This window comes from Leptosomus discolor, chromosome 11 (genome assembly GCF_034619465.1).
Source record: "Leptosomus discolor isolate bLepDis1 chromosome 11, bLepDis1.hap2, whole genome shotgun sequence".
Taxonomy (NCBI): Eukaryota; Metazoa; Chordata; class Aves; order Leptosomiformes; family Leptosomidae; genus Leptosomus; species Leptosomus discolor.
This window is the reverse complement of record NC_141401.1, coordinates 20,167,697-20,179,934: the sequence shown is the minus strand read 5'-3', so window position 1 is coordinate 20,179,934 and position 12,238 is coordinate 20,167,697. Positions and strand designations below refer to the sequence as shown.

General features: G+C 37.1%; 1 protein-coding gene across 5 annotated transcripts in view; it reads left to right on the top strand.

The window, feature by feature from the left end:
- Window positions 1–12,238, top strand: part of HERC1 (HECT and RLD domain containing E3 ubiquitin protein ligase family member 1) — an 83,755-nt gene extending 71,517 nt beyond the window's left edge. For all 5 annotated transcript variants that reach the window (XM_086471525.1, XM_009952760.2, XM_086471522.1 and 2 more), the window contains exons 63-77: window positions 464–602; window positions 1,031–1,212; window positions 1,933–2,088; window positions 2,573–2,695; window positions 3,287–3,389; window positions 3,763–3,932; window positions 5,320–5,458; window positions 5,745–5,914; window positions 6,368–6,537; window positions 6,716–6,881; window positions 8,198–8,274; window positions 8,703–8,955; window positions 9,187–9,339; window positions 10,322–10,627; window positions 11,569–12,238. In XM_086471525.1, the coding sequence (XP_086327651.1) occupies window positions 464–602; window positions 1,031–1,212; window positions 1,933–2,088; window positions 2,573–2,695; window positions 3,287–3,389; window positions 3,763–3,932; window positions 5,320–5,458; window positions 5,745–5,914; window positions 6,368–6,537; window positions 6,716–6,881; window positions 8,198–8,274; window positions 8,703–8,955; window positions 9,187–9,339; window positions 10,322–10,627; window positions 11,569–11,754 (2,493 nt within the window). In that variant the 3' untranslated portion in view covers window positions 11,755–12,238. The remainder of the gene's footprint in view (window positions 1–463; window positions 603–1,030; window positions 1,213–1,932; window positions 2,089–2,572; window positions 2,696–3,286; window positions 3,390–3,762; window positions 3,933–5,319; window positions 5,459–5,744; window positions 5,915–6,367; window positions 6,538–6,715; window positions 6,882–8,197; window positions 8,275–8,702; window positions 8,956–9,186; window positions 9,340–10,321; window positions 10,628–11,568) is intronic.

Sequence of the window (12,238 nt, the reverse complement as noted above, 5' to 3'; positions counted from 1 at the left end):
ATTTGACAAATTCAAACCAAGAAGTGACTGAAATCTGACCAAACAAAATTGTTTTATATGAGCATGATTTGAAAATACCTGCACAGCTTTAACATAATACACGCGCCAATTTTGTTTTCTGAAATAACATTGACATTCGGGACGGAAACGTCAAAACTAAATCTCAGGTAGGAGTATATTGTGATTTCTGTCACTGGAAGAAGGTTTGCCAAAACTTGGTAGCAAGTTTCAATGCAGTAATTTTTATTATGATAGGACTGAGTAACAAAACTCTGTTAAACATGGGGTCAGTGAAGTCTTATGTTAAGAGGGTTGTCATAAAGGTATTTGCAGTGTGACAAAGGAGTCTATTGTCTTGATATAATTACAAAGAAAAAAATTTGAAAAGGAGGTCATGTAGGTATTACAATGTTGCTGCATCTAACAAAAATAATTTGAATTCCTTTGCGTCTTTCTAAAATAGGTTGTTTGTGGTCAGAATTGTACTTTTGTCATTCAAGCTAATGGCACGGTTTTGGCTTGTGGAGAAGGGAGCTATGGGCGACTGGGACAAGGGAATTCTGATGATCTTCATGTGTTAACAGTCATTTCAGCACTGCAAGGTAAAATTGTTGGCTTTGAAATGAGTCGATAGAGCACAAATAGGTGTTTTGGTACTTAACATCTATTTGTGCAGATTTGCACATTAAAATATTGTAGTCTTTAAATTAAAAAAATCAAACAAATAAACTAGATATTCATTTTTCCTTAAGATTTAAGCAGTGATATGTTAAAATTCCTTAATTTTAAGACGGCTTCAGGGAGAAGTGTTTGCTGGAGATAGAAACATTTAATTTCAAAACTAACAGCAGTCCAGAAGCATAGGTTGTTCAAAATAAAAATAAACAAATTGCTACAACAAGAAAACTGTTATTGTGGTTGGTTCCTTCCCACAGACTTAATTGGCTACCAGTAGGGGCACTTGGATAAATATATGTTAAGAGTTTATTATAATTAATTCCAAACTTTGTTTTCTCATTTTCTTTAACAGGCTTTGTTGTAACACAACTGGTGACCTCATGTGGATCTGATGGACATTCCATGGCTTTAACAGAAAGTGGGGAAGTCTTTAGCTGGGGAGATGGAGATTACGGCAAACTGGGACATGGGAACAGCGACAGACAGCGCAGGCCTAGACAAATAGAGGCTCTGCAAGGCGAAGAAGTGGTGCAGGTTCCAAAACATTTTCTTATCTCCTGCAAACTGCAGGCATGGTCACCTAGTGCTAGGAATGTTCCAGAACCATTGTCAGTCTTGACAATTTGAGTTCATATACTGAATGAAAACAGGGAACTTTACTTCTCTGAACATTATGAGCCAAGTCAATAATTTCCAGTTGAAGGCTGTTAATATCACAGAGGTCATTGTTGATGTGTGATGTTAGTTGACAGTTTTACTGGAGAAGACTGAAAATTAGAGAAAGCATGGAAGAGAGGGCGGATCAAAAGATTATAAAAATATAGACATGATTTAGAAGTTTCCCTTGGTCCTTGTTGTGTGACCTCTTTGTAAGTACTAAGTGGGCATTGTAACAAGGCAAGAAAACATATTTGGCTTTGACTGGAGGTTTCTTTATAAAAATACAAAATATTCATACAACAAAAGCAATACGCTTGCAGAAAACAGTAGTTGGTAAAAATAAATAAATAAAATGCCTGAAAGCCTTTCTTCACACAAATATCCTCCTCTTCTCCTCCTCGACCTCACTGTTGAGAAGAATAAGAGAGAGGTGGTTGGAGAAATCATTAATACTAAAATATCTGTATCTTGCCTCTTTATAAAGTGAATACAGTTTAGGGGAGGAAAAGTTGTTACATATTTACATGTAATAGCTAATATAACTCCCCCCCACATTTAAAATGCGTGTGAAAATTATGTTTATTTTGCTTCCAGATGTCGTGTGGCTTCAAACATTCGGCTGTGGTGACAGCAGATGGCAAACTTTTTACATTTGGAAATGGTGATTATGGTCGATTAGGGCTTGGAAATACTTCCAATAAGAAACTTCCAGAAAGAGTGACGGCGCTGGAAGGTTACCAGATTGGACAGGCATGGTTTATCTAAAACTAGCAGTGTATCTTTGTTTAAGCCTGATATTTTCAGAATACTTAAGTGTTCTGGGTTATTTTTTGACCTTGACTTTTTTTTTATTATGGTGTCAGAATTTGACTGTGCATAATTTTTTAGATACTTACTTTCCTGACTCTTGATTCTCTTTCTGCAAAACTGCCCAAGTTTTTTTAACTTTCTAACATTTCAAGATTTAGGCGTTTTTAAGCGTGAATTCACAAGCTATTTTACATTCTTAAGCAATGAGCATGTGCAGCATAATACTATCCTTTGGTTCTAGGAGCTGAGAGGAAGCAAATATCTAAAAAATACTACTGTGGTCCTAAATGTCTTTAAAGCATTGTAATAAGCAATGGAAGTTTTGATGGTTTTAAACAGATATTTTCTTAAAGGTAGTTGGGGTGTTTGAGTTGGAGTAGTAAGTTAGCAAAAACTGTGGCAATAACATATTTTTCTCAACCAGGTGGCCTGTGGACTCAATCATACTGTAGCTGTGTCAACAGATGGGTCAATGGTTTGGGCTTTTGGAGATGGAGATTATGGCAAACTTGGTTTGGGAAATTCCACTGCAAAATCCTCACCACAGGTTAGAATTCATACAGAAATTGTTCTTTGCATAAATTTTCAGTGCTGTTAAACGTTTTAGGCAGCATTCAGAGTGTAATTTTCAGAAGTGTAATTATTAAGTCCACCTACTATACTGTTCTAATACAGTCTGGCATAAATAATTCCGGTGATACGTTATGCTGAGTCTGCTACTTTAAAGGATTTCATGTAAATAATAGTGACTTTATCTCATTTGCAATACAAATAGTGAAAAATGTAGGGTTAGCTTAGAGGAGAACTTTCTTGTTTTAGAATTTGGGGGGAAGGTTGTTTACATGCTCAGCTACTTCCTCTCATGCCACTCCCCACTCAGTCCCAGTAAAAAAAAAGGTATTTTCAGTCATCATACATAGAATAAGCTGTTAGTTCCATCAAAGAAAGAGAAAACTGTGTCTCAATTTCCTGTAGTAATTCACAAGCATTAATTAGACTAATACTACAATGTATGCATTGCACAGTGGGAATTGTAACATTTCTTTTTGGAAGCTGGAGTTACAGATTAATTTCATGTTTGCTTTCTGTTTATATCTTCATAATACCATAACTCTTTTTCCTTTCATTTGCCCCTTAGAAAGTGGATATTCTTTGTGGAATTGGAATAAAAAAAGTCGCCTGTGGAACCCAATTCTCTGTTGCACTGACAAAAGATGGTCATGTATATACTTTTGGACAAGGTAGGACAATCTGGTATTTGGACCTTTCCACCTATAGGTTTGTGTGTATTGCAAGTGAAAAGGAAGAATATTAAGATGTCTTTATAAGGCCCTGTATGTACTATAAAACCATACGTTTAGATCTAGAAGTCTTGTTTTAATAGAATTTGATCTTGTTTCAGACTTAAAGTGAAAATAAGAGGTTTAGCAATGTTAATGAGCACTGTGGGAAGTACTGTTTTGTAGGAAACACACACTAGATTTTTCACTAACTAATTGCACTTGTGTTCAACGACTATGTAGAATTGCTTTTTGTCCCCCCCGACTTCTGCCTGCAAGTAAAATTAACTTTTTAATGTTCTTTACAAATATAGACGTGTGCTTGCAATTTTAGATCGCCTGATAGGTTTGCCAGAAGGTCGCGCTCGAAATCATAACAGACCCCAGCAAGTTCCAGTACTGTCAGGAATCTTCATTGAAGATATAGCCGTAGGAGCAGAGCATACGCTGGCTTTATCATCCACAGGGGATGTGTATGCTTGGGGTAGCAACTCTGAAGGGCAGGTATGTGCTGTTCCCTGTTGACCTCTAACCTTTATAAAGCTGCAGTGGTGCTTCACAGATGTGGTTGGAGTATCTTTGTTTTGGTGGAAAAGACAGCTTTTATTTTCATTATCCTCCTTCCTGCCCCCTCAGCCATAATGACATTTTAGGCATTTCCATTATTTTCCTTTTTGTTTCCTCTGCTCTTACATGGTAGCAGTTTGGGAAAGCACTGAAAACATTCTACCCAAATTATTCCGATCAAAGCTTTTTTAAAAAAATTACGAATTTTTACCTAATTCTTGAGCTATCATCAATTTTTTCAGCATAAAAAAATGTATGGTTGGTGTCAATCAGACTTCTGAACTCTTTAGATGCTTTTCATAAAGAAAATATGAATTAATTTTAAGAGAGTCATTTTTTAAAGTACAAAAAAAAAATTAGTTAAATAATTTACTCATTTGTTTGGGACCCTAATTTTATTCCTGCCCTTAAATGTCCATTCTCCTCCCTCACCCCATGTATAGCTCAATTTTTGAAAGGACTTCAGCTTTTTGACAGTTTTGCATGCTGTCAAAGGAAAGCCTCTTGTTATATTAGCTGTTGGTGTTTTGGGAAGTTCGGGCAGAGTTTGTCCTCTGGTCTTTCAGGATTGAGTTTTTGAGAACTTGTTGTTTAGAATAATTTCTAAGAGGAACTTCTTTGGTTTGTGTTGTGTTGTTTTGTTTTGTTTTTTTAAATAGGGGCCTTACTTTGTGTTTCTGGAAGAGAAAAAATGGTTAGGGTAAAAAATTTAGAGAAGTGTCATTCTGAAAGCCTGTTTTATATGATTTTCCTTGAAGTGCAAAAAATTTGGTTTGTATGAAGTGTTAAAAAAAATTTATATGTTATATATTTATATAAATACAAAATGAAAATTATGTGAAATTTTCACTTTTAGAATATGAAATTAGAAACTTGAGTAAACTTTCCCTTTACACAAATTGTGTTTTCATAAACTATTGTAGGAATTTACACGCTAGAACAAAAATGGTATTTAAATGACACACAAGAGACATGAGCTATGTTGTCTATGGCTGAGAAAGATTGTGCAACATAGATGACTTATCAGCACAGATTAGTTCCTCAGTCTGCAAAAGAGCTTGCAAAAAATCTAGCTGTTTTAAGGTCTCTTTGACACCTAGCTCTTCTACTCCCATTGAGTATGGATGCATACTCTATTGAAAGTAGAAGGTAAATGCTAGCATAAGAAAAGATGTATACAGTAAATATTTTTTATCCTAGTGTATGCTATAGATAAATACCATTTTTTACCATTTGCTCTGAATTTTTGCTCAGAGAGTTTTAGAAGTATCATCACAGTTGTTGATTTCTCTTTGTCCCTTTTACATCTGTTGTAAATTGTCAGCTTGGACTGGGCCATACCAACCATGTCAGAGAACCAACCCTAGTAACAGTCCTGCAAGGAAAGAATATTCGACAGATTTCAGCAGGACGTTGCCACAGTGCTGCCTGGACGGCTCCGCCTGTCCCACCAAGAGCTCCAGGTAAAGAACTGAGACTGTTTGTGCGGTCATTTGGTTCAGTTTTTGTGTTTCCTTGGGGATGAGTGTAGCAAGAACTTCTGAACATTTGGGACAAAATTTAGTTTGTTTTATATCCATGCAGGTTTTCAAATTATCTTAGTCTCTTAATTTTGCTACTGTCGTGGTTTAACTCCAGTAGGCAGCTAAGCGCCACATAAGCTACTGCAAAGAAAACCAACTCCATCCCAGCCAAAAGCAGTACAGCTACCCTTTATGAAATAATCCTTCTTTTATCTTCCCCTCATAGGTGTTTCAGTGCCTTTACAGCTTGGTTTACCTGATGCCATTCCACCACAGTACGGGGCACTGAAAGAAGTGAGCATTCATACAGTAAGAGCAAGGCTCAGACTGCTGTACCATTTTTCTGACCTCATGTACTCTTCATGGAGATTACTTAACCTCAGTCCCAATAACCAGGTAAAATTCCATTTGAAAAAAACCAGCTTAGCTGTGTTGTGTTATGCCATGTCACCAAATCACGGAACGGTACAGGTTGGAAGGGGCCTCTGGAGATCATCTAGTGCAACTGCCCCTGGTGAAGCAGGGAGGGGAGTTGCTAGAGAATTTCTGACCAGATCAAGACAGATCTTAGTAGTAGGTTCTATCTGGTTCTTGTAATAAATAGAAAAATATGTAAATCCAGATTAAACTGAACTTTGTCAAAGTGCTGTTACATATTTTTGCTTATACTAACACTGACATGTCAGTGTTTCAGTTTCCAAATGCTTACTAGCCTCAAAGCTAAAACCAAAAAGTGCTAATGTGTCTGTTTCCTGAAACACTGAAGTGCTAGTGATTACTATGAAGGTTTTTATTCTTTAAAGACTGGAATGAATATCCTTTATTAATATGTTTACCACTTTATTGCAGAACAGTACATCTCATTACAATGCTGGAACGTGGGGAATAGTTCAAGGGCAGCTAAGGCCCTTGCTAGCACCACGAGTATACACTCTCCCCATGGTACGCTCTATAGGAAAAACCATGGTTCAGGGAAAAAACTATGGGCCACAGATTACTGTGAAAAGGATATCAACCAGGTCAGTATTGTTTTCACAGGCATTGTATTAGACCTCAAACAAATACTAAAATGAATTCATACATTTTCCATAACTTTCGGCATACTAAGCTCTCTCTGCAAGTTTGTTAATCAGGTGACCTCAGTAGCCTTTATGTGTTTCAGTTACATTGTTTGGCTGTGTCTTTCTTGTTTTGAAGAGGTCGGAAATGCAAGCCCATTTTTGTGCAGATAGCAAGACAAGTGGTAAAGCTGAATGCATCAGACCTTCGCCTACCTTCCCGTGCCTGGAAAGTGAAACTGGTTGGAGAAGGAGCTGATGATGCTGGTGGTGTGTTTGATGACACCATTACAGAAATGTGTCAGGTATGAAGTGTCTCTTAGTTCGAAATGCATGGGTAGAGGTTTTGTTCTCTCTGGTATCTTTTAGCATTTTTCAAATTTCCTTTTTGCAGCATAGCAAATACTTGTTCTGAGCCACAATACTAGAGCTGCCTACGTACAGATGTCTCTGAGGATAAAGAAATCTTCCTAGATTGTGGCGAGGCGATGCCATAAGGCCACACTATAGCTGGTGTTACAGTAGGCCCCTTGGAATTCTGAGATGGCCTCTACACATTAGGGGAGCATTTTGCAGCCCCCATTTTGTCCAGCCACCATCTTCTATAAGAGAAGTTGTGCTGTATTCCCTGATTACACTACATTCCATGCATACAATACAGATACACCTCAGACAGGTGTTTCTCACATACCCAAAGATACAGGTCACTTCTCAGATTCAGTGCTGGAAAGATGTTCAGTAGCAGAAAGTGGATGTTTTTGCCTTTCTCTAACGAGGATATTGTTGCTATTGTCAACATAGCAGTCTTTTCAGATTCCCCTGGAAACTGAAGGCTTCAGACTATTAGGACTAAGATAAAGCTGGTCAATGCTAATGTGTGCTGCTTATAGTTTTAAAGATGTGTCTCAGCCCTGTGACACAACTATGATTGTTGCCAGGAGAAGGATTCAAGGCCATTCTGGCTGGAAAAGTTTGGTTATTCCTTGGTCTTCCAGGAGCCTCAAAACGCAAAGAATGAGGATTAGTGAGGATAATTAGTATATCTGCTTAGTCTGTGACAGGGCAGCAGCTATGGAGAGTGCTGGAGCTGGCATTGGAGTTACAGGTAGGATACAGGGTGGAAGAAGCTGAAGAACTCCATTTGTTAATGGAACTTCTGAAGCCTGTAAGACTAGAGAAGGGTTGATTCAGATAAGGACTTGAGGTGTAATTTTTGGGTTCTTTCCTAGGCAGTTTACATTAAATACAAGGTGTGATAAGGGTCCAGATCTGAACTGATGGAAAAATTTGCTTCATTTTTGGTTCTTGAAAATGCTTCACCAGTAGGGTGTATAGCTTATGGCTTCTGATTATTTCTGAAACAGGTACCAGGACGTATCACAGAGCAGTCACGGTAAAATAATCATTATAGTCTGACCTAAGGGCAGGTCTTAAAATAAACACGGTTTTATTACTAAAAATCATCCCTACCATGTTTACTTTCTCTTAAATTACATTAATTTGTAAGCAGTAATAATCACTATAATGGAATAATTTGCCTTGTAATGCTATAATGTTATAATATATCTGTAATAGGTTTGTTAGCCCTGTGTCTAAGGCTTTTTTGTTGTTGATTTTTAAGGAGTTGGAAACTGGAATAGTAGACCTGCTTATTCCTTCCCCAAATGCTACAGCTGAAGTAGGCTACAATAGGGATAGGTAAGTTGTCCAGGATTTGCTTTTATTGCAGGTGTCAGTGGGTGAAAATTAAAATCTTCTGTTAACTGTTTTATACCAAATGATGAGACTTCATGATTGTCTCTAGTGTATTTTTTCCTTTGGGTTGTGATGTTACTTTATTGTGGAGGAGAGGGCATGGTTTTAACATGAAGTTGCTGGATTGCTGATGGTAGAATTCAGAGTAACATCAAGAATGCCAGCCTTTATGGTCAGAATTAGTTCTGCCTGTCTTGGCCGCTGTTATTTTAACAGCTAAAGATATCAATAATGTTCTTATTTGGACATCCCTTGCTGATAATTGTTTTGACAGTTACTATACTGTACTTAGAAATGTTTTGTCTTTTACTTCTAATGAAGTAGCATAGAAATAATACTAGAGTATTTTCGCTGATTCTTTGTTCTTTCAGGTTTCTCTTTAACCCTTCAGCATGTTTAGATGAACATCTGATGCAGTTTAAGTTCTTGGGCATTCTCATGGGTGTAGCTATTCGTACAAAAAAGCCATTAGATCTTCATTTGGCTCCAATGGTCTGGAAGCAACTTTGTTGTATCCCACTCATCTTGGAGGATTTGGAGGAGGTAGATCTGCTCTATGTGCAGACCCTCAACAGCATTCTTCACATTGAAGACAGTGGGATTACTGAAGAAAATTTCCATGAGGTAAGATAGGAATGTTTGAGGTTTATTCTGAAAGCAGTTACTTTATCTGATTGACCTTAACTTCAGTATTTATATAATTCAGGGTCTCTGTTATTGGGATAACAAGCACTATATATGCGTTTGGAGTACATTGTGATCGTCTTATAGTTCTGGGTGGCTGATAGTAAAATATTAAACTTAGATCACTGGAGTGACTTACTCTGAACATACTTTTCCTGTTTTGCCTAACAGATGATTCCTTTAGATTCTTTTGTTGGCCAAAGTGCTGATGGTAAAATGGTTCCCATAATCCCTGGAGGGAACAGTATCCCACTTACCTTTTCAAACAGGAAAGAATATGTGGAGAGGGCAATTGAGTACAGACTCCATGAAATGGACCGTCAGGTAAGAATCTCATGACCCTATCCCTATTGTTAATGTGAACAGCGGTTTTGGTTTATGCAAGTTTCCATTACAGTTTAGTAGGAAATAAGGAAAGCTTGGCTGTCTGCCTCTTGCCTGGGTCCCCGTGGCTTTTTTTCCCCCACAAACTGTTTTGGGGTTTTGTTTTAAATTAATCCTATTTTTCTTAGTAATTGCTCAGTTAACAAAAGATCACTAGAAATCAGAACTTGTCTTTCATTAGCGTAGCCCCGCTGCAACTGTCAGCCCCACTTGAGAAAACAACCTGCAGTTGTGCATGCTGCGTGCTCTAATTAGGCATTATAGCAACATAGACACTAGCCAAAGTAAATATTACTGACAGACATTTAACTTGAAACTGTTTCTCTTCTCTTCAGCACAGAAACTACAAATATTTGTTCTATGTTTTGAGAAGTGTTAATTACCTATTTCCATACTTAAGTGTATTTTGTAATTTGTATAGTGAAGCTTGTGAAAGCAGAATACTAATTACATGATAGGAAGATTGTTCTCCTTTTTCTTAAGATACAGATGGGTGTGATATTATCTGCATTAGAAAAGTAACTTTCTCATCAGAGATACCAAATCCTAAGTCTTCTGGAACAAATACAGACTTCTTACAAGTATGACTCTGTTCCAGCCCAGTTGTATGGTATTTGCACAATTTTTTTGTTTAGCCATCATCATTTGTGCTGCGAACTTGTACTTCTTTAAGTTATCTTTGTCTGTATCAAAACATGTTCTTTAATGTGCAGTTACGATTACAAAGACCTGCAATATTCTTCAGGATTTTGAGAGAGGATACAGCCCTTACATGTGGGAGGCTCTATTTGGCAGATATTGTATAATTTTATCTCTTTGTCCCGTTTCTCAGCTGATACATTACTTTTACATTTAGATGGTACAGTAAGTGTCAGAGGTAAGGCAATTGCACTTCAAAGATCTCTTCTTTATTGGGCAACAGGTGGCTGCTGTAAGAGAAGGAATGTCTTGGATTGTTCCAGTTCCTTTGTTGTCTCTTCTGACTGCCAAGCAGTTGGAGCAAATGGTCTGTGGAATGCCAGAAATATCAGTTGAAGTTCTGAAGAAAGTTGTGCGATACAGAGAAGTTGATGAGCAGCATCAGCTAGTACAGTGGTTCTGGCATACCCTTGAAGAGTTTTCAAATGAGGAGAGAGTTCTTTTCATGAGGTTTGTGTCAGGAAGATCTCGATTGCCAGCCAACACAGCTGATATCTCTCAGCGATTCCAAGTAATGAAGGTTGATAGGGTAAGATCCTGTTTTGTCTGGTTGTTTCTTGGTTTTGTTTTGGTTTTATTCCAGTCTAGTACAATCTGTCCTTTGGCAATAGGAGACAGGTTTCCATAATCGTAAATTTACAGAGAAATATGGGATGGGATATGCTCTGAGCTATTAAAACCAAACATTTTAATTGTTTAGAAGGACATACACTGCATGAATTGGATCTTGATTCATCTGGTGCATTTACTATAGTCATATGATTGGAAGTCAAGACAAGTTCTTGCACAAGGAACAAATCGTCTTGTATTATAACTTGTGCACAGTCATTTTCTGTTCCAATCCCTTTTTTATTTGATAATTTTCACTCTTTTTTTTTTTTTTTTAAGTTTTAAATCTGTATAAGTGGCAATGTATGACCACTAGTGAACTCTGAACATCTTAAAACTACTGTAATGAGTTTGTAGGATATTATTTTACGTACAGGATGCATTCATTTGGCATTACTTTTGTTTTTTTTGCAGTGAAAGCACATTCTCTGTGAACTACATGAATCAAAACTTCTCAAAATCTAAGAGAACAGTGGTTTGACTGTCGTCTTTGGTTAGGTGTCATTCACATTGCCTCGTGTTAAGGCGCACTGTGGCATGTAATGTGAATGTTGCTTGGTATCTTCCACTGGGCTGCTAAATAGTAGTGCGATCAACTTTTCAAGTAGTTGAATTTCGTTAGTGGGTTGAATTATTTACAGAGCAAGTGATAACAGCAGTAGCTTTGCATACACTTAAGGATGAAACAAGTGATGTAAACAAGGGAGGCTAGTCTGCTTCTTAAAGGGAATTTTGAGATAGAATGTGAAGATGATGAGTGATAGAGGCAAGGAAGGGAGGGAGCAATGAAATATGGTTATGTTGCATTTTTTTTCTTCGTTCACCACTTAACAGTGTTCCACCTTTTATCCATTTCCACAGCCTTACGACAGCTTGCCTACCTCACAGACTTGTTTCTTTCAACTGAGGCTCCCACCTTACTCCAGTCAACTAATCATGGCAGAGCGTTTGCGCTATGCAATCAATAATTGCAGGTCTATAGATATGGACAATTATATGCTTTCACGGAATGTGGACAATGCAGAGGGCTCAGACACAGATTATTAACATTCTGTGAACAAAACCATCTTCCTTTTACTACAAATAGTGCCCTAAGTCCAGTTCGTTGTTGACATAATTTTACAGTAACCATAGATGTTTTAGGAGCATAAAACCAGATGTTAATAGACAGTGGCCACATTTTAGTTACTCTAAATGTAACAAAAAATTAGATGTTTTTATTTTTTTGTGATTGTAAAAAAGAAAAAAAGGAAAAAGAAAACAAAAAAAGTATGATCAGTAAGTTTTTTCTCCTTTTTTGGTCACTTTTGATAAGTTTGCATGGAGACATTTTGGTGCATTTTTGTTGGGAATAGTACATTTGTAAGCCCTCCCAGTGAACATGAAGAGTTGTACATTGTGTATAATTGTTCATTAGCAAGGACAGTTTTACATGAATATTCATATATTTATTTTGTTTTAATTTGAATTGCCTGTGCAGGGTTCCTTATGCAGAGAAAAATAAAGCAAATTCAAGAATTGGTTGCTTGTA